This window comes from Heteronotia binoei, chromosome 4 (genome assembly GCF_032191835.1).
Source record: "Heteronotia binoei isolate CCM8104 ecotype False Entrance Well chromosome 4, APGP_CSIRO_Hbin_v1, whole genome shotgun sequence".
In the NCBI taxonomy this organism is placed as follows: Eukaryota; Metazoa; Chordata; class Lepidosauria; order Squamata; family Gekkonidae; genus Heteronotia; species Heteronotia binoei.
In genome coordinates this window covers 155,210,670-155,231,201 of record NC_083226.1, presented here as the reverse complement: position 1 = coordinate 155,231,201, position 20,532 = coordinate 155,210,670, and the positions used below count along the sequence as shown (strand labels likewise).

Here is a 20,532-nt window from a genome sequence, read left to right as displayed (position 1 = left end):
GAGTGGCTGAGACAGGGTGCTGAGCACAATCCAGGGCATGTAAGCAGATCCACAATCACAAAATAAAATGTAAATATGCTTTGTGAGATCCAACGTTGCCAGGAAGCAACTAGGAAGCCATACCTTCACCTTGAATATCATGCATGCAGTGAAAGAGGCTGACATGGCTGAAGGTGAAGACTACACAGTGGAGTGTTCAAAAGGTCCCAGGTTTGGTCCTTGTCTTCTTCAGTTTCACAGTGATGGATCTCAGGTATCAGGGCTAGGAATGTCTTCTGCGTAAGACCTTGGAGAGCTCCTGCTGGTAGGAGCTGGCTTCTTTCAGTGCTGGAATAGCTGGACCAATGGTAGTTTGACTCAGTTTAAGTTTCATATGTTCATATTGATTCTGTTCCTTACTGGCATCCATTGGTCAGTCTTATTTCCACCTTCTGAAGTGGGCAGGACTCCCTAGTGACAGTGACAGGACTGCAAGGTCTTTTGCTGCAGATATATTGTCAAAGGCAGTCTCTGGGTTGCAGTCTTGCCAAGGCTAAATAGGTAATAGGTTCTCATTCTGTTTTCTAACTACCCTGGACCAGTCCAAGTGGTGGTACAACACCTTTGTGCTGCTGTGAGAGCTGGTGTGGCATAGTGTGCCATCAAGGAAGTGCCAGTTCAAATGTTACTTTGGCCATGAACTACTAGGTGACCTTCAGCAAACTACTGTCACTCCCTCACCATCTGCAATATGGGGCTAAAGAATAGTGTGCTATGTAAGGATAACCAAGTTAATGTGCTGAAATACCTTGAATGTTGTATCTATAATATAATAAAAGCCCTTTCATCTTGGCAAAACCAAGCCACCTGATTGGTTGGGACTGAGTGGGACTGTGGTGGTCTGTCAAAGTCTCAGTCAGGAGTACTTGCATGCCATTTGTTAAGTCTTCTCCTTTCTCCTGTCCAAGTGGCTGTTGCTAGCCAGCAAAGCTGATTCTGTCAGTAAAAGGCAACCAACCTTATTTCTGGCAATTACTGGCTCTCCCTACTCTCTCAGTGGCTGAGCCTCCTGCTGCACTGATTCGCAGAGGAGAGAAAAAAACCCTTCCCTTGATTGGCTGAGGGAGGGAGGAGGAGGGAAACAGTCAGAGAAAGGCTTCCCTTGATTGGCTGAGGACTCCTCCCTATCCTCCTCTGGAAAGGGGGGGAAATGGCATTCTGTGGCAACAGACAAGATACAGAAGGAGAGATATGGCAGGAAAGCAAGACACAGAGGCAGACTGTTGGTCTGAAAAGTATCACTAAAGGCCTCTGAGGCAGAACTCATTGGGGCCACTCCTCACTACAGCTGCCAGTTCCAGGTTGGTGGGAAATTCCTGCAGATTCTGTGGTGGAGTTTGATGAGGCATAGAAGTTAGGGCTTCATAGTGGGATCTGCCAGACACAGGTTCTTGCTGTGGGAGTTGACTGAGTGATTTTGGACCAGTCACAGACTTCCAGCCTAACCTGTCTCACAGGGTTATTGTTCAAAACAAAGAGGGGAGAGGAGAATATTGTAAGCTGATTTGGTTCCCCCCCCCGTGGAGAAAGTCTGTCCTTTTCCTATGTAGAGGCTGCAGAGAGGGGGAAGGCAATGGAAAGCTGAAGTCAGAGGGGAAAATAAAGGGAAGGAGATAGGGTTGTCAACTCCAGGTTAGGAAATTCCTGGAGATTTAAGGTGTGGGGCCTGGAGAGGGTGGAATTTGAGGAGGGGTGGGACCTCAGACAGGTACAATGTCACTTCCTCCTGGGTAATCCCTGTTGCTAATCTCTAGGTGAGGGCTGGAGTTCACTCAGAATTACATCTGCTCTCCAGATGGCAGAGATCAGCTACCCTTGGGGGGGAGTGAATGCCTTCACTTGGGTGGGTGGGAAGACAGCAGGGGTGAGGAGGCATTCACCCAGAGCCTCTTTCTAGAGTCCGTTGTATTTTTCTTCACAATGGGCCTTATTCCTAGTGTGAACATAAGAAGAACCCTGCTAGATGAGACCAAAGGTCCACTTAATTTAGCAGTCTGTTTCCATCGGGAATCTGACAGGTGTCTCCAGGAAGTTCATGAGCTGGGCACAACCTTTTCCTTGCTGTTGCTGCTCCTAGCAGCTGGTCTGTAGAAGCATTCTTCCTCTGGAGATGGAGGTTCTTCTGTTGCCAGGAATTAAACTCCAAACTCCAAGCTATTGTCCATGAATCTGTCCACACTGTTTTTCCAAGTCATCTAAGCTTGTGGCCACCACTGCCTTTTTTTGGCAGTGAATTTCCTAAGTTTGAAGTACTTCAGTTTTTCCTGAATCTCCTGCTTAGTAACTTAATTGGGTGACCCCCAATATTGCATGATAATTATCCAGCTTATCCACTTTCCACCACACTGTACATAATTTTATGCCTGCATCATTGCCTTCCATTGTAGCCATCTTTCCTACTCTAATATATAAACATTGAGCATTACTTGTAGGTACCTATACACTCAGTTTGTCAGAGTTAACTTCTGTGATTAACATACCTGTTTCCTGCCCTGAGCAGGCTATAAATCAAAATAAATGAATAAGGTAATGCAAAGTAATGCTTGGGGAAATGGCAGCTTCTCCTTTACTCTGCCCCATTATGCCCAAACAGTTCTCACCTCTGGGAACCGGCCAGCCGGCAAGAGCAAAAGCTTCTGTTTGTTTTCCTTTTCCTCACAAGAGTGATGAATGATTCATGCAACACTCCAGTAGCTAAGATGGAGTCTGGGCTTTAATTCCTGGCACTTGTAAAGGAAGTAATTTCCCCTAATTTCTTCCATTATCTTTGGAATGGAAACGGAGGTGCAGGAATTTCATATGCATGCTTCTGACAATCAAAGGGAAAAGGTGTTGTCTGAAAAAAAAACATTGCAGTATGGCCTGGTGGACAAATTGTTAGTTTTCTGCACCTGGAAATACCATTTCAAGCTGATCTGAAGTTTTTGTAGTTTTCCATTTGCTGTGAGTAAGATTTTAAGCATCTGGCAATGAGAAACAAGGGGGAGAAGATTGGAAAAGCTGTAAGAATAACCCTGATGTGCCAGAGCTGAGCTTTTCATACACTCTCGTTTCAGTTTGCTTCAATTATGAACACGCAACAAAAGATCGCAGCCAGTCCTATGGCCCTTCTAGGCCCAGCAGTTGTTGTGCTAGTGCCAGTGCTCATGTAACATTGTGTAACCTTGCTATGGTCTAGCAGTAAAGTCGAAAAGCAAAAGGTCCAACATAGGAGAAATTTGGAGAGATTAGAGCCGTCCTGGGTAGATCTGTAAATAGGCATCTCCTTTTTACTATTCCTATTTCCTGGTAATAGCCCATCTCCTCCATCCATCTACTCTGTTTCTGAAAGCCACCAATTTTGTTTTTGAAAGCCTGGATTCAGGAATGGGAAATAATGATGTACAAATGTATGAGCCCTGCTATCTACTCCATGGCTCTGTTTCTAACTACAACTAGCAGAGTGATTTGGACTTGGTCCTGGTAGGTGACAGAATCTGTGTTCATCTGAGGGGCAAGAGAGGGCCTTGATTGTGGTGTTAGTCCAAACTTTGAGTACTCAGGCTGATCTGAGGGTGGGCAGTGACAGGGATTCATCTCTGTCTTGGTGGAGCTTGCTTGGAAAGCAGCAAGAGTTCTCCTTTGCTTTCTGAAACTTTCTTTTCTTGGTTCAGAGTACATTCTGCATTGGTTGTTACAATAGTATACACATAGTTGTCTCAATGTACATTTTAATCTTAAACACTGTGTTTTAACATCAGTTCCAAGGCCTTTTTTGTGGTAGGAACTCCTTTGCATATTAGGCCACACACCCCTGATGTAGCCAATCCTTCTGGAGCTTACAGTAGGCCCTGTACTAAGAGCCCTGTAAGCTCTTGGAGGATTGGCTATATCAGGAGTGTGTGGCTTAATATGCAAAGGAGTTTCTGCTACAACAACAACAACAACAACAAAAGCCCTGATCAGTTCAATTCAGGTATGGTGGTGTCTCTTTCCCAGATCTTCCTGACTTTCAGGGCAAGCTAAGGTTCAAAACTTTGCTTTTTGTTTTGAGATAATTTTCATGGCAGCTGTCTTCCTTGTGGGCGTCCAGCAGTTTGGAATTTCCTTCCAAACTGTTCTGAAGTTCGCCTCTCTGCGGGTTTAAAATTACATTGGATCACATACTTATTTGCCTTTTTTGTGCAACAGAAGGATGTTTCTAGCTTTCAAGAACAAACTTCTGTGAGCTGTTGGCAAACTTTCTGCAGAGGTCTAAAGTGTACTGAGAAATGGGTGTGGGTCAAACTTTTGGATCCCTTTTGGGGAGCTTTGCAAGAGGAAGACTTGACCTTAGTTGTGTTTGTTTGTTTTTCAGCTATTAAACTAGCTTCAGTGTGATTCTTCCAAAGAGATTATTTTTGGGGGGGGGGCAAGGGGGGGAACCCTGCAGGCCAAAACTAGACATGATGTTGACCATAAGAGGTTGACCATGTTAACCCTCTAGTGAGTTCTTCCTCTTGTCATCACAGAGTATGCATAATGTAACATTGTGCAGTTTGCTGCTTCATATTATCAGTGGTTGAAGTTGTGGGAATTCAGGGGAAAACATGGCATCATCATGTATGTTTGTTTGTTAAAGAAAACAAATTTCAGGAGGGAATAGAAATTCTTATCTAGAACATTTTGTTTTATCCTTCCCTTCCTCCATGAAACTCAAAGTGTCATTCATGATTTTAGCCTTTATTTTAGCTTTGCAACAACCCTGTGTGTTAAGTTAGATTGAGTCCAGTGGCACCTTTAAGGCCAACAAAGTTTTATTCAGAGTAGGAGCTTTTGTGTGCATGCACACTTCCTCAGAGACATAGAAGTGGAAGATAATAGTTCAAAATAGGAGATAAAATGTTATTTGCTACCTTCGTGGTTGAGAGGAGACAAAGGGAGCATCTCAGTTAACTTCTCACAATTAGAAAAGATTCTCTTACACACTTATCTCCTACTTTGACATGTCTGTTGCTTCACTGTTGTCTCCCCTTAATTAAATCCAAACCACTGTTAACCCTACATACTTAACTTGTTATTCCTGTTTTGTCTCCACATATCTTAAAATTTCTTCATCATGTTACATACGAATTTGCTGCTCAGCCTCTGTTTATAAGTCTGAATGGTTAACTTTCATTTTTGTGTATCTGAGGAAGTGTGTGTGCACACAAAAGCTCATACCTTGAATAAAAATTTGTTGGTCTTAAAGGTGCCACTGTGATCTTACTTTGTTCTTAATAATAATAATAATAATTTTTAATTTATATCCCGCCCTCCCCGCCAAAGCAGGCTCAGGGCGGTTTACATGGCATAAAATGCAGACATTACAATAATACAATAATAAAAATACACTAATTACATAGCAATTATATATTACTCAATTAAATGTACTGTTACATTAAAACCATCTGATTAAAACCATCACATTTAAAACCAACAAATTCTTATATGGAGTGAGACCATTGGTCTGTCAAGGTCAGGGTTGTCGGTTCCCACAGGTGATGGCTTTCCAAGGTCTCAAGCAGAAATCTTTTTGTGTAAATAGTCATCTGATACTTTTGACTGGAAATGCTGGGGACTGAACCTGGGACCTTATGTAGGCATCACAGAAGAAGAAGAGTTGGTTTTTGTACCCTGCTTTTCTCTTCTTCACTTGCACCTGCTGGAATGGTCTTGGGTTAGCCATAGCTCTCGTAGGAGTTGTTCATGAAAGGGCAGCTGTTGTAAGAACTCTCTCAGCCCCATCTACCTCACAGGGTGTCTGTTGGGGGGGGGAGGTAAAGGAGATTGTGACCGCTCTGAGACTCTGATGGTCCATATAAATCCAATGGTGCATTTACACTACACTATTCTTATACAGTAAAATCCAGATGTAAAACGCATTATATAGCATAGTGTGAGATTCAAAGTATAGGGCCGGATATAAATCCAATATCATCTTCTTCTATCCTAAAGAGTCTCAAAGCAGCTTCCAATCACCTTTTCTTCCTCTCACCACAGCAATCACCTGGTGGGGCTGAGAGAGTTCTGAGAGACCTATGACTGGTCCATGGTCACCCAGCAGGCTTCATGTGGAGGAGGAGTGGGGGATCAAACCCGGTTCTCCAGATGCTGCTCTTATCCACTTCATCCTGCTGGCTCTACCACTGAGCCACAACTCCTCCTTTGGACTTCCCATTCTCTATGTTATACTGGTTTGGGTTATACTATGTTTATGTTGTGCTCTAAGAGAACTGGGCCACACAGAGCATTACTTACAGTTAAACAAAGCAGTCATATTTGCTGGAGGAGTTTAGCATATTTCCTTTCCCCCCTCTCCTCTTCTCCCCCTCCCATTTTTTAAACAGGAAGTTGTTATTGGGGATTTGAAGCCAGGAACGCTGTTCCGCGTGAGCGTTGGAGCTTATGGCTGGACTGGAAAAGGCCGGCCCAGCATGCCCAGAGATGTAACAACTTTATCAGAAGGTAAAAAAAAACCTGGTGTGAATAGTTTTCCATTATGAATCCCAATTGGGGCAGACTTAATCCCAGCCATTTCATTTTGCTGGCAGGTAGACACAGGAAGCAAGCAAGAAGACTTTTGTACAATGTAGAGTCGCAGAAGGTGGTGGGGAAGATTCAAAGATGCTGCTGGTCAGAGGGCGAGATTGTAGCTGTAATGGCAGAACAGTCAGGAGCATTATTAAAGATTCAGAAGGATAAACACAGCCTGATATGCTTGGCAGCTTTGTGAACTCCCTTGAAAAAAGTATTTACAAGGGCATTTGAAGATTTCTTTCACTTCAGAAGGCTTCTAGCCCTTGATGCTGCTGCCTCTGAATTGAGGCTAAGCAAATTGTTTTTGCCTGCGCTGTACACAAGTCCAGTGGTAGCATTTCCTTATCTATAGCTCAGCTGAATTTGGGGGATTTAAGTCCATTTGGGTCCCATGGATAACATCTAGGAAAGCAAGCTGGTAGATGTGAGGGGCCCGGACCTGAATGGTCTAGGCTAGCCTGATCTCGTCAGATCTTGGAAACTAAACAGGGTCAGCCCTGGTTGGTACTGGAAGGGAGACCACCATGGAAGTAGTTGTCACAAAAGGATCTCAGAGTCTTAGTGGATCATACGCTGAACATGAGTCAACAGTGTGATGCGGTGGCTAAAGAGGCAAATGCAGTTTTGGGCTATATCAACAGAAGTATGGTGTCCAGATCACGTGATGTGATGGTATCACTTTACTCTGCTCTGGTAAGACCTCACCTGGAGTATTGTGTTCAGTTTGGGGCACCACATTTTAAGAAGGATATAGATAAACTGGAATGGGTTCAGAGGAGGGCAATGGAAATGGTGAGGGTTCTGGAGACCAAGTCCCATGAGGAAAGGTTGAAGGAGCTGGGCTTGTTTAGCCTGGAGAGGAGGTAACTGAGAGGTGATATGATCACCATCTTCAAGTACTTGAAGGGTTGTCATATGGAGGATGAAATGGAATTGTTTTCTGTGGCCCCAGGACCAGAACCAATGGGTTGAAATTAAATCAAAAGAGTTTCTGGCTCAACATTAGGAAGAACTTCCTGACCACTAGAGCAGTTCCTCAGTGGAACAGGCTTCCTCAGGAGGTGGTGGGCTCTCCTTCCTTGGAGGTTTTTAAACAGAGGCTAGATGGCCATCTGACAGCAATGAGGATCCTGTGAATTTAGGGGGAGTTATTTGTGAGTTTTCTGCAGGGGGTTGGACTAGATGACCCTGGAGGTCCCTTCCAACTCTTTGAATCTGTGATCCCCAGACATTTTGAGGGTGCACAAATTTTGGCTATGCTTGGTAGTCACCCATTCCCCTACCCCCATCTGGAACTTGCAGATGGCCACAGTGATGGAAATTCTTATGGCTTAAAAGTGTGTGCATGCTTCCCATCTCCACAGTGTGTTCCACACATAAGGAGATTTGGGGAAGGGGTAGTCTTTTTGACTGGGCATGGATGAGAGACCTCCCTGATCTCTCCATCCTTCCAAGTTCTTAGTGATATTTGGGGAACTCAGAAAAGGAAAATACTGTTTTGCATTGTGTTGGTACTGGATACGTTAGTTGCCAGGAAGAGATAGTGTTAGGGGATTGAGGAAAATTTTGAACGGATCCTAGAAACTGATAGTGGAAGGAGAAAAAGAGTGATTGAGGGAAACAGGGGAAAGGCCATGAAGATCAGTGAACAGGAAAAGACAAGCTAAAACTGTAGGAAACTAAGTATTAGCAAGGGGAACTTCATAGTTTGGTGAGATCTGAGGCAGGGTAGTTGCACATTTTTAAACTCTTTAAAATTACAGTGTTCCAAGTGACTTAGAATTAGCAAACAGTATTTGTCTGGGTTTTTAAAAAGTGAAGCGACTAAGATGACCATATGACATGTGTGTTTCTTTTATCTTAGATAAATGCATGCCTCCTGATCCACCTTTCCAACCCAAAGTCATCGTGGTTTCTGATTCAGAAGTTGCCCTATCATGGAAACCAGGTCCCAGCGAAGGAAGTTCCCTAATACAGTACTACACAGTGGAGTTTATCAGGTGATTGTTTCTGGATTGAAACTGAATTTGTGGACATTCTCGTTCCTGTCTGTTTCAGATTGATTTCTTGGTCTGAGTGATGTTTCTCATTCATTCATTTGTTCAAACTGTTTGAGTCAACATACCTGAAAGACCTCATATCCCATGCTTTCTTGCAAGCTCTAAGACAGATTAAAAGTTCTTCTCTCTAGGGAGTAAGAATGCTCTGTTCAGCAGTGAATGTGTGTTCACTCTGTATACAGTGTATACTTGATTTTTAAAAACATGCATTGGGTAACTCTTGTTATACATTCTGTGCATGTACAACCAAACATGTGATACAAACCCATATAGAAAAGAACAAGAGTCCAGTAGCACCTTAAAGACTAACAAAATTTGTGGCAGGGTATGAGCTTTCGTGAGCCACTGAAGAAGTGACCAGTGATTCATGAAAACTCATATCCTGCCACAAATATTGTTAGTCTTTAAGGTGCTACTGGACTCTTGCTCTTTTCTAGTGCTGCAGACAGTAACACAGCTACCCATTTTGATTACAAACCCACATATCTATCCATCTGGGTACTGGTCCCTGGTTTGTATTGTAAAGTGGACATGCATTGGCTCTTCCTCATGGGCAGGTGTATGCATGTTCACTGTAACATGTGAACATGGCTGTAGAGCCAATGGTGAGAGTGAGTGTGACGTAGTGGTTAGAATGTTTGATTAGCATCTGGGGAAAACTGGGTTCAACGCCCTGTTCTACCATGGAAGCTTGGAAAGTGAGCTTAGATCAGTCACCCTGGCTCGGCTTAACCTACCTCACAGGCTTGTTGTGAGGATAAAATAGAGAATGGAAGCAGTTTTGAAGCTGCTTGGGGCTCCCACTGGAGAGAAAGTGGGATATAAATGCATAAATAAATACAGTGTTCTGTGGCTGCCCACCAGTGAAGAAACAGCCTACCTTAGAAACTCTTGGAAACTTCAGCCTTTTCAGAAATACTTTCATATTTTATTTTGCTGGGTGTTCAGTAACTATTTTAAATAGCTACTTTACTGGCTTCTTGTGGCTGTCACTGACCACAGGGGACTTACCTGTGATGTCACAGTGAGCCTGGAAGCCCTCTGGCTGCTATCAGTCAAAACATTGCAATGTCAGAGTTGGTGTAGACAGGGTTGAGGCAGGCACTTGAGTGCAAAATAAAAACTTGGGAAGAGTCAACGAATTCCTTTTGTTAAATCCACCCTTTTAAGAATTTGCATTGGCACGCAAAACTGTCGAGTAAATGTGAAGTATTTTAATGAAGAAATACTGATGACACCGCTTATGGAAGTGATTTGTTTTCCATGTGCTGCTCCGCATCTCAAGCCCTCCCATGATTATTTTATAGTGTTTACTTGTAATTTAATTTGTGGATTGATTTGTGGAAAATGTACAACTGTCAAGCTCTGTATAATGGCATTATGCATATGAAATCACCAGCAACTCACACATTTTACTCCATGCATCCTTCTGCATGCATAAGTAGTCGGAGCCAGAAGACTTTTATGAGCACAACCAGGAACTCCTTTGCGTATTAGGACATACACCCCTTATGTAGCCAATCCTCCTGGAGCTTACAGTACGCCCTGAACTAGGCTCTTTTTTGTAAGCTCTTGGAGCATTGGCTACATCGGGGATGTGTGGCCTAATATGCAAAGGAGCTCCTGCTAGAATTCCACCCCTGAGTAGGTCAACTTTGTGTGTGTTCAAGTGTCATGAGGAAGGGGAGAGGGCTAAGTTGTCCTTGATATCTCTTCCTTTGGTGGAAGTGTCCTGATGGGAGAGGGAGGAGAAGGCAGTTTCAGCCTCTTGACTTTCCTTAGCTCAGCCCCTCTCCCCCCCACCCCATGCCTGTAGATTTTGGCTCCTGCAACTCCACCCGCTCTAGGAGTCATCTTTCTTGAGGTCAGAAACGATTGCTGGTAGGAGGGGAACATCCGTCACCGCCTTCCACAGCAGACCTCTGCATCCAACCCTTTAAATTCACACACAAACATTCTTAATTTGGACCAAGAATGTCACATCCTAGCAATAAATTATTGGTATTTCAGTTTTAAAAATTGTCTGTGTTCTGTTCTTGTGTGGAATGCTGGGTCTTTTCACAGTGTCCTCTGCAGTCAGTTCAACATGTATAAATCAGTTTAGCAAAGTTAGTTCTACTGTTGACTATATCCAAGTGATTTCCTAATTGTTGTATGACATGCATTTTCCCATGACCCTGGGCAGCAACATGATTTAGAAGCCAAGAAACAGACCACGAAATATGTTTGAGTGCACAGACAGTGTTTTGTAATGTGACTTGTGGGCTTTGGTGGTTTGCAGGGATTGGACAGACCATATTGCATGACCCCAGAATTCTCATCCTCTGGTCCAGAAATTCATCATGTGCTTTCACATTAATTCCAATGATCCCCAGCCCCCTCTTTAAAGCAAAACATACAGAGAACCCAGTGGCAGACATGGGCAGCCCAATCCAGAGAACCGCTGTGTAGCTGCGCTTCAGTGCAGTACTAGCATCAGCGACCACAGTCAGCTTCCAAAGGGGAGACGTTACACCACACTTGGAGGGGGAGAGCGGCCCAACGAGCGAGAGAGAATCCATCGCCATGGTGATTCCGCCAAGGCGCACACCATTGGCTCGCTGCCGAGGCAGGGATGGGGGAGGCACAGGCTTGCGCGGGACCACGGGATTGGCCAGCCCGTTGGATGTGACTGGGTGAGGAGGCAGAAAGCCTGCACCTGAGAGGCCATCAATCCCCTCACTCCTCGCTGTCAGAGACTCTGCTAATGGCAGGCAGGCGGACAGAGGCATGCACAGACAAGCAGGAAGTACCAAGTGCAGGAGTTACAGCGTCTGGAATGTGTGTCTGGGAGCAGCCAGACAAAGTCCTAAAGACACCCCCCAGAGCCCCCCCTCCGGTGTTGCCATGCTTCCGCCCTCTGCTATGTGCAAGGAACACCTTCCCTGGCGGCCACAGAACTCAGAGTGCAAGCCGCTAGGCATGCATCCACTTCAGCAGCCCCCCTTAGTGCCCTGTGCACAACAACTCTGTGGGATCGGGTAGGCTTTAAGCCCGGGCAGGCTGAGGGGCGGCACCCCCCTCCCCTGTCCAGCCATGCGGGGGCAGTGTGGCGGCTCATAGACCATCCCCCCCCCCGAACAAGTCTGCCAACCCTCCCAGGCATTCCCTCGGAGAGGCCACTGACGGGGAGGGGGGTTGCCCAGGGAACATGCAGCAGATGCCAAGCAGGAGAGACAAAAGAGGGCACAGCTCAGACATTATTTTTCTGGAACAGAGTGCAACAGTCTCCCTGGTGCGCACTGGGCAGTCTTGCTGTGGGCGGGGCTCCATTCAGTGTTGGTTGCCCTAGTAGATGACCAGTGTTGACAGTGGTTGGTTGCCCTAGTAGATGACCTTCAACGGCATCTGGATCGGGGTGGCTCGGCGGTGCCGATGTTGCTAGACCTGTCGGCGGCGTTCGACACGGTCGACCATCGGCTACTGACGTGCCGCCTCGCCGACGCGGGGATTCAGGGGTTGGCCTTACAGTGGCTTTCCTCTTTCCTGGAAGGTCGGGGACAAAAGGTCGCAATAGGGGGGGAGCTATCCCAGAGGCGCACACTTGATTGTGGTGTGCCCCAGGGGGCGGTTCTCTCCCCGATGTTATTCAATATCTACATGCGGCCTCTTGCCCAGATTGCCCGAAGGTATGGGCTGGGGTGTCACCAGTATGCTGATGACACCCAGCTCTATCTACTGATGGACGGCCGGCCGGTCTGCGCTCCGGAAAATTTTGACCGGGCATTACGGGCCGTGGCTGAGTGGCTCAGACTGAGTGGGCTGAAGCTAAATCCAACGAAGACAGAGGTCCTTTGCTTGGGTCGCCGCGGCCCGGGAGGGGGGATCCCCCTGCCAGCTTTTGATGGTGCGCCGCTGATGGCGGCGGACAGAGTCAGGAGCTTGGGGGTGCTGTTGGAGCCTTCCTTAAAGATGGAGGCTGTTATTGGGTCTCCCAAAGTGGGGACACATTCGGCCAGGTCTTCGGACTCTGCACTGGCTTCCAGTGATGTACCGAGTCCGGTACAAGGTGCTGGTTATTACCTTTAAAGCCCTATATGGCCTGGGACCTGCCTACCTGAAGGACCGTCTCTCCCCACATGTTCCCCAGAGAGCACTGAGGTCAGGAACACAAAACCTCCTCTCTATCCCCGGGCCAAAGGAAGCCCGCTTGAAAGTCACCCGAGAAAGGGCTTTCTCCGTTATGGCCCCCACTTGGTGGAATCAGCTGCCGGAAGAGGTGAGGGCCCTGCGGGACTTGGCTCAATTCCGCAGGGCCTGTAAGACGACCCTCTTCCGGCTAGCCTACGCCTAGCCGGGATAAAACTTGACGTAACTGGCCAGCCATCTGTTATATAAAATGACATGTTATTGGTTTTAAGCTGTATTGTTTTTATGAAGTGAAATGTTACTGGTTTTAATGTTTAAATGTTAATTATTTAATTGTTTTATATTTAAAATTGTTAAATTTATGTTTGATTAGTTGTTGGAAGCCGCCCTGAACCACTTGTGGGAAGGGCGGGATACAAATCCCAAATAAATAAATAAATAAATAAATAAATTCAGAGCAGTGGGCAGAAACAGCTGAGGGAGTGGGGGGGCGGTGGAGCAACACACGTTGAAGCCTCTGTGTTGGAGTCCCACCTGCAAAACGGAGACAGATCAAGAGCACCTGCAGGGGTGGCGGCTGGAAGAGCAGGCTGTGTTTCAGCCGGGCACTCTCTTAATGGGACAATCTCTGACCCACCTCCCCGCAATGGGGCAGCTGCCACCTCCCCCCATGCCCTGCCATGGGTTGGGAAAGCGGCAGAGGGAAGATGAAGGGAAGGGAGCAGGCAGCAGCACAGGGTAGCGGGGTCAGCAAATGCCCCCTGATGGAGCCCACTGCCGGGTTCAAGTGCCAGAGAGGCTTGCACACTGAGTGGTCGAGAGCGAGGGGAGGGGGAGGCCGGGGGGGGGGGACAGTGGAACTTACCCAGCCATGGGCGACAGTCCTCGCATGCAGAGCCTCTGGGAGCCTGGAACCTATGGAGACCTGGAAACAAGAGCAGTTAGGCCTCTATCTCCTGCTTACAAGTCAAAGCAACCGCGCAGTGCAAAACCCATCACCAACATGCCTGCTTGTCCTTCACTCTAAATCTGTATGACTAGATGTTCACTGGCAGAGCTTTTCGCCATGCGAAGCTGTCCCTAACAACTGAGTTGTGCGAGGTCAGAGTGGAAGTGTTTCTAGGAGGGGGGAGACCGCAATTGGGTGCTGGGGAGGGAGCTCGTCAGCCCGAGGCACTTGGGGATTGGCAAGGCAATCACGCCACTCCCTAAGAGGTTTGTGAGCTTCTGCAGCGGTGGAGGTGACCTTTGTTTTTGGTTTCAACGAGTGCCAATGGGACATGCCACTGTTTTTGCAGACCTAACGTTGTGCCTCTGAGGGGGGGGGGTGTCATGGCCCAAACTGCCTAAGCCTGGCTGCACCCCCAACTCAACCCCCTCCTCCACCTGAACTCCGTGCTCTGCCTCACTTGCGCCCACACTCGGATGCAGCCCTCAGGCACCGCTGCCCTCGGGCGGAGCGGCGCTCAAGCGGCCCCCAGCGCACATAACTCCCTTCCACTATGGCGGCACTGGTTGTACGTCAGCGCAAACCCTTCCTGCACCCACATAGCAGCTCATCTGCTCCCAAAAGACTTTCCACCTCGTCGCCCCCCCCCATTGTGCTGAAAGAGATCTACCCAGTAAGGTTTGTGTGAAGTAGGAAATAGAAAGGAGAATAACACATGAAACACTCTGATTATAGAATTTTGTCTTTGGACATGATAACTCCAACTGGATTCATGCCCCACCATTCTCATACTAAACCACAATTCAGGAGCAGCGTTCCCTCTAAGCTGAGTTAGTGTGAGCTAGCTCACACTTTTTTGCCCTCTGGCTCCCACATTTTTGTCTTAGCTCAGGAAGGATGGCCTCAGAGCAAACTAATTTATGCAGTAGCCGAATTATTCACTCACAACTTTAATGCCAGTAGATCATGATGTAGAATTTTTGCTCACAGGACTCTGCAGCTTAGAGGAAGTATTGCTTAGGAGCCACATTTAGCTCTTTCACACATATTTTGTGGTTCTCCAAGCTCCCAACTGCCTCATTGGCTGGTTCAGAGAAGGCATTTATCTCTTTAATCACTTCTCCAAAAATTCATTTAAAGTTAAAGTTGCTTTCTTTCTACCTCTCTCTCCCTCTTTCCTCCCCCATCTATTTTCCTCCCTCCCTCCCTTCTTTCCTTCCGTTCATGTCTTGCAGCTCTCAAACATCAGACGTTCTTTGTGGCTCTTACATTAAGCAAGTTTAGCCATGCCTGTATGAACCAATATGTGTACATAAAAAAACCTGTAAGAGACACCATAAATTTTAAACAACAAGATAGTGTAATGTAAAGGTCAGTGGTGTTCTGACAAAGCTTGCACATAAAACTTCAAATAGAAAAGAGCATGTAGCAAAAAAAACATTAACAGAAGACAGTTCAAAAGCAGTCTTTCCAATCACAAAGGAGTGACAATATTCCAGTATTTTGTTCGTGGAACTAAAAGAAGCCCTTCTAAAGACATCTGTTCTAGATATCAAGATGTTTCATCCGTCTTTCTTCAGTTTGGAGGCTTATTTATCACTGGAACCCAATCTTTACAATACATGTTTATTTAAGCTCACCTGATGGTCTTTTAAATGTTGTAATATGGCTCTAGAATTTTGAGAACCTGGAAATCTTACAGAGATGTTCTGAACCTTGTTGGTCTCCTGTGAATGTATTGTAAAGATTGGGTTCTAATGATAAATACTGAACTAAATCCTGAAATATTGTCACTCCTTTGTGATTGGAAAGACTGCTTTTGAACTGTTTTCTGTTAATGTTTTTTGCTATATGCTCTTTTCTATTTGAAGCTCTATGTGCAAACTTTGTCAGAACACCACTGACCTTTACATTACACTGTCTTGTTGTTTGAAATTTATGGTGTCTCTTAGCGATTTTTTAATATACACAGCTGTACGCTAAGATCCTATAGTTTCACTGTATTGACCAATATAGCTGATACACAGCAATTTATTGCTTATGTTTATGCTGCATTTTTATTTATGGTGGGCTACCCAATTTACTTTTCTTGTGCTGGTAAAAATAAGCAATGTATTGGATCCAATTACAAATGATGAGTGGATTCTGGAAAGTTAGTTCCAGGGGTTGCTTTGTAGAAAAATAGATGGTGGACCTCATCCAGGGATTGTTATGCAGCTGCACCTGCTATTCAATGGACAAGGTAGGAAGGAGGAGATGGAACTCTTGGAAAGATTCGGGAGCTGTGCTCCTGTGAGCTCCTGCTTAATTCGAGGCCTGGTTAGTTCCAAAATATTTTTCTACTTGTTTCCCACAATTCCATCCAGGAACGGTGGTGAAGTTTGAATAATTGAAAGTCCACACCCTCACAAATATTCCCTCCACCTAGAAATCTATCTTGCCAGAGGGATTGCTTGACTTGGACATTCCTTATTACTTGCTAGATTTACAAGGACAGGGAGAGTTTTAAGGGTGGAGCCATTGCTGAATGCTGTAATGATATTTCTGTACTGCCTTTAAATTTTAAGTTTTGAGGTCCATTTGCACTGGAATGCACATTTGGTCCCAACCCACTCAGGGATTTATACTGCAGACCTATTTAGGGTTACTCCAGCTAATTTAATTGATCAATTAATCTCATCTTTCTCCTAGATGATTATCAAGTGAAACCCTAGTAAGAAAGTGAATTGAAATATATCTGAGCTTATTCCTGGGGCTTTTGTCTCAAGAAATATAGTAAAAGGGAGGGGGATTATAGTAAAAGAGGGTGGGGAGGGATGAAGAGCCCCTCCCCTCTTCTGTAGATTGATCCCAGCATGCCAATGTGGTTTCAAGTAAATCTGGAAAAAAGTAGTCATGCATATAAATTTTAAATGTGTTTTGATACTTTCAGCATATAATTTAAGTTTGAATAACATGTATTGATAGGAAAATGTTCATTTTACTGGTCAGCATCTGCTTGCTATGAATACAATATGAACAGAATTTCTGTCAGTCTCCTTTCTTCATGCGTAGAATAGGAATTTGAGCAGCCTCCTCAACAAAGTTGTTGTGGAGACAAATGAGGTAAGGATTGAAAAGTACATATATAGTGCGTAGGAATCCCAGAGGTACTGTTAATTTTTGCATTTTCATTTTGCGTTTTAAGGTGAATTGTCATAATTGTTATGATTTTCATCTTGCTTGTCTTTGTTTAGGAACAGATACTTTGGGATTATCTTAGTGGAGCTACATCATATCAGTATTCAGGAATGAATCACATAACAGGAAGAGCATTTGATAACTAATTGTGAATTCACTGTTATTGCTAATTGGATGATTACTTCAGTGCATAGTGGTGGTAGAAAGTGCTGTCAGGTCTTAGATGACTTATAGCAACCTCAGAGGGTTTTCAAGGGAACAGATGAACAGAGGTGGTTTGCTGTTTCTTGCTTTCGCGTAGCAACCCTGGACTTGGTGGTAGGGTGGCCAGACCGTCCCGGTCTCCCGGGACATTCCCGGATCTGACCACCCAATCCCGGATCCCGGGCTGCCTATACCGGGACCATTAAAGGTCCCGGTTTAGGCAGCCCCGGAGCCGGTGGGCCGCGGGCGCGGGCGGGGAAGGCGGGGAGTGAGGGAGGGAGCGTCCCTGCGCACGCGCAGGGACGCTCCCACCCTCACTCCCCGCCTTCCCCGCCCGCGCGCGGGGCCCGGCGGCAGTGGTGGAGGCCTCTCCGTGGCCTCCGCTGGTCGCTGGAAGCCCTCCAGAGACTCTGGAGGGCCTCCAGCGACCAGCGGAGGCCGCGGAGAGGCCGCGGGGCACCCGGCGCTGGTCCCGGAAGGCCTTCCAGAGCCTCTGGAAGGCCTTCAGGGACCAGCGCCGGCCAGCGAAGGCTTCCCCGCGGCCTCCGCTGGTCCCTGGAGGCCCTCCAGAGTCTCTGGAGGGCCTCCAGGGACCAGCGGAGGCCGCGGGGAAGCCGCGGGGCACCCGGCGCTGGTCCCGGAAGGCCTTCCAGAGGCTCTGGAAGGCCTTCCGGGACCAGCGCCGGCCAGCGAAGGCTTCCCCGCGGCCTCCGCTGGTCCCTGGAGGCCCTCCAGAGTCTCTGGAGGGCCTCCAGGGACCAGCGGAGGCCGCGGGGAAGCCGCGGGGCACCCGGCGCTGGTCCCGGAAGGCCTTCCAGAGCCTCTGGAAGGCCTTCGGGGACCAGCGCCGGCCAGCGAAGGCTTCCCCGCGGCCTCCGCTGGTCCCTGGAGGCCCTCCAGAGTCTCTGGAGGGCCTCCAGGGACCAGCGGAGGCCGCGGGGAAGCCGCGGGGCACCCGGCGCTGGTCCCGGAAGGCCTTCCAGAGGCTCTGGAAGGCCTTCCGGGACCAGCGCCGGCCAGCGAAGGCTTCCCCGCGGCCTCCGCTGGTCCCTGGAGGCCCTCCAGAGTCTCTGGAGGGCCTCCAGGGACCAGCGGAGGCCGCGGGGAAGCCGCGGGGCACCCGGCGCTGGTCCCGGAAGGCCTTCCAGAGCCTCTGGAAGGCCTTCGGGGACCAGCGCCGGCCAGCGAAGGCTTCCCCGTGGCCTCCGCTGGTCCCTGGAGGCCCTCCAGAGTCTCTGGAGGGCCTCCAGGGACCAGCGGAGGCCGCAGGGAAGCCGCGGGGCACCCGGCGCTGGTCCCGGAAGGCCTTCCAGAGGCTCTGGAAGGCCTTCCGGGACCAGCGCCGGCCAGCGAAGGCTTCCCCGCGGCCTCCGCTGGTCCCTGGAGGCCCTCCAGAGTCTCTGGAGGGCCTCCAGGGACCAGCGGAGGCCGCGGGGAAGCCGCGGGGCACCCGGCGCTGGTCCCGGAAGGCCATCCAGAGCCTCTGGAAGGCCTTCGGGGACCAGCGCCGGCCAGCGAAGGCTTCCCCGCGGCCTCCGCTGGTCCCTGGAGGCCCTCCAGAGTCTCTGGAGGGCCTCCAGGGACCAGCGGAGGCCGCGGGGAAGCCGCGGGGCACCCGGCGCTGGTCCCGGAAGGCCTTCCAGAGCCTCTGGAAGGCCTTCCGGGACCAGCGCCGGCCAGCGAAGGCTTCCCCGCGGCCTCCGCTGGTCCCTGGAGGCCCTCCAGAGTCTCTGGAGGGCCTCCAGGGACCAGCGGAGGCCGCGGGGAAGCCGCGGGGCACCCGGCGCTGGTCCCGGAAGGCCTTCCAGAGCCTCTGGAAGGCCTTCCGGGACCAGCGCCAGCCAGCGAAGGCTTCCCCGCGGCCTCCGCTGGTCCCTGGAGGCCCTCCAGAGTCTCTGGAGGGCCTCCAGGGACCAGCAGAGGCCGCGGGGAAGCCGCGGAGCAGCCGGCGCTGGTCCCTGGAGGCCTCCAGAGGCCAGCGCCGGTAGCGGAGAGGCCCGGCGCTGGTCCCTGGAGGCCTCCAGAGGCCAGCCCCGGCAGCTCCCTCCCTCCCTCGCCGCGAGGCCGCCGCCGGAGGACTCCCCGCCGCCGCTGGATCCGCCGCCCTGGAATAAGGTAAGGGGGCCGAAAGCGGGGGGGGGGGGGCGGCCTTCCTTTCTTCCCTCCCTCCTCCCTCCCTCCCTTCCTTCCTTCCTTCCTTCCTTCCTTCCTTCCTTCCTTCCCTCACTCCCTTCCCTTCCTTCCTTCCCTCCCTCCCTCCCTCCTCCCTTTCTTCCTTTCTTCCTTCCTTCCCTCACTCCCTTCCCTTCCTTCCTTCCCTCCCTCCTCCCTCCCTTCCTTTCTTCCTTCCTTCCCTCCCTCCCTTGCCTTCCTTCCTTCCCTCCCTCCTCCCTTCCTTTCTTCCTTCCTTCCTTCCCTCCCTCCCCCCTTCCTTCCTTCCTTCCCTCCCTCCCTCCCCCTTCCTTCCTTCCTTCCCTCCCTCCCTCCCCCTTCCTTCCTTCCTTCCTTCCTTCCTTCCTTCCTTCCTTCCTTCCTTCCTTCCTTCCTTCCTTCCTTCCTTCCTTCCCTCCCTCCCTTCCTTCCTTCCTCCCTTCCCTCCCTTCCTTCCTTCCTTCCCTCCCTCCCTTCTTCCTTTCTTCCCTTCTTCCCTTCCTCCCTTTCTCCCTTCCTTCCTTCCTTCCCTCCCTCCCTCCTTATGTTGTTATGTGATGCAGAGTGTTGGACTGGATGGGCCACTGGCCTGATCCAACAGGGCTTCTCTTATGTTCTTATGTGACGCAGAGTGTTGGACTGGATGGGCCACTGGCCTGATCCAACAGGGCTTCTCTTATGTTCTTATGTGATGCAGAGTGTTGGACTGGATGGGCCACTGGCCTGATCCAACAGGGCTTCTCTTATGTTCTTATGTGACGCAGAGTGTTGGACTGGATGGGCCACTGGCCTGATCCAACAGGGCTTCTCTTATGTTCTTATGTGACGCAGAGTGTTGGACTGGATGGGCCACTGGCCTGATCCAACAGGGCTTCTCTTATGTTCTTATGTGATGCAGAGTGTTGGACTGGATGGGCCACTGGCCTGATCCAACAGGGCTTCTCTTATGTTGTTATGTGACGCAGAGTGTTGGACTGGATGGGCCACTGGCCTGATCCAACAGGGCTTCTCTTATGTTCTTATGTGACGCAGAGTGTTGGACTGGATGGGCCACTGGCCTGATCCAACAGGGCTTCTCTTATGTTGTTATGTGATGCAGAGTGTTGGACTGGATGGGCCACTGGCCTGATCCAACAGGGCTTCTCTTATGTTCTTATGTGACCCAGAGTGTTGGACTGGATGGGCCACTGGCCTGATCCAACAGGGCTTCTCTTATGTTCTTATGTGACCCAGAGTGTTGGACTGGATGGGCCACTGGCCTGATCCAACAGGGCTTCTCTTATG

The 20,532-nt window shown here is 48.8% G+C and overlaps 1 protein-coding gene across 2 annotated transcripts in view; it reads left to right on the top strand.

Moving 5' to 3' along the window:
• Positions 1-20,532, top strand: part of EGFLAM (EGF like, fibronectin type III and laminin G domains) — a 168,865-nt gene that overhangs the window by 61,059 nt on the left and 87,274 nt on the right. For both annotated transcript variants that reach the window (XM_060236057.1, XM_060236059.1), the window contains exons 5-6: positions 6,387-6,504; positions 8,441-8,576. In XM_060236057.1, coding sequence (XP_060092040.1) covers positions 6,387-6,504; positions 8,441-8,576 — 254 coding nt within the window. The remainder of the gene's footprint in view (positions 1-6,386; positions 6,505-8,440; positions 8,577-20,532) is intronic.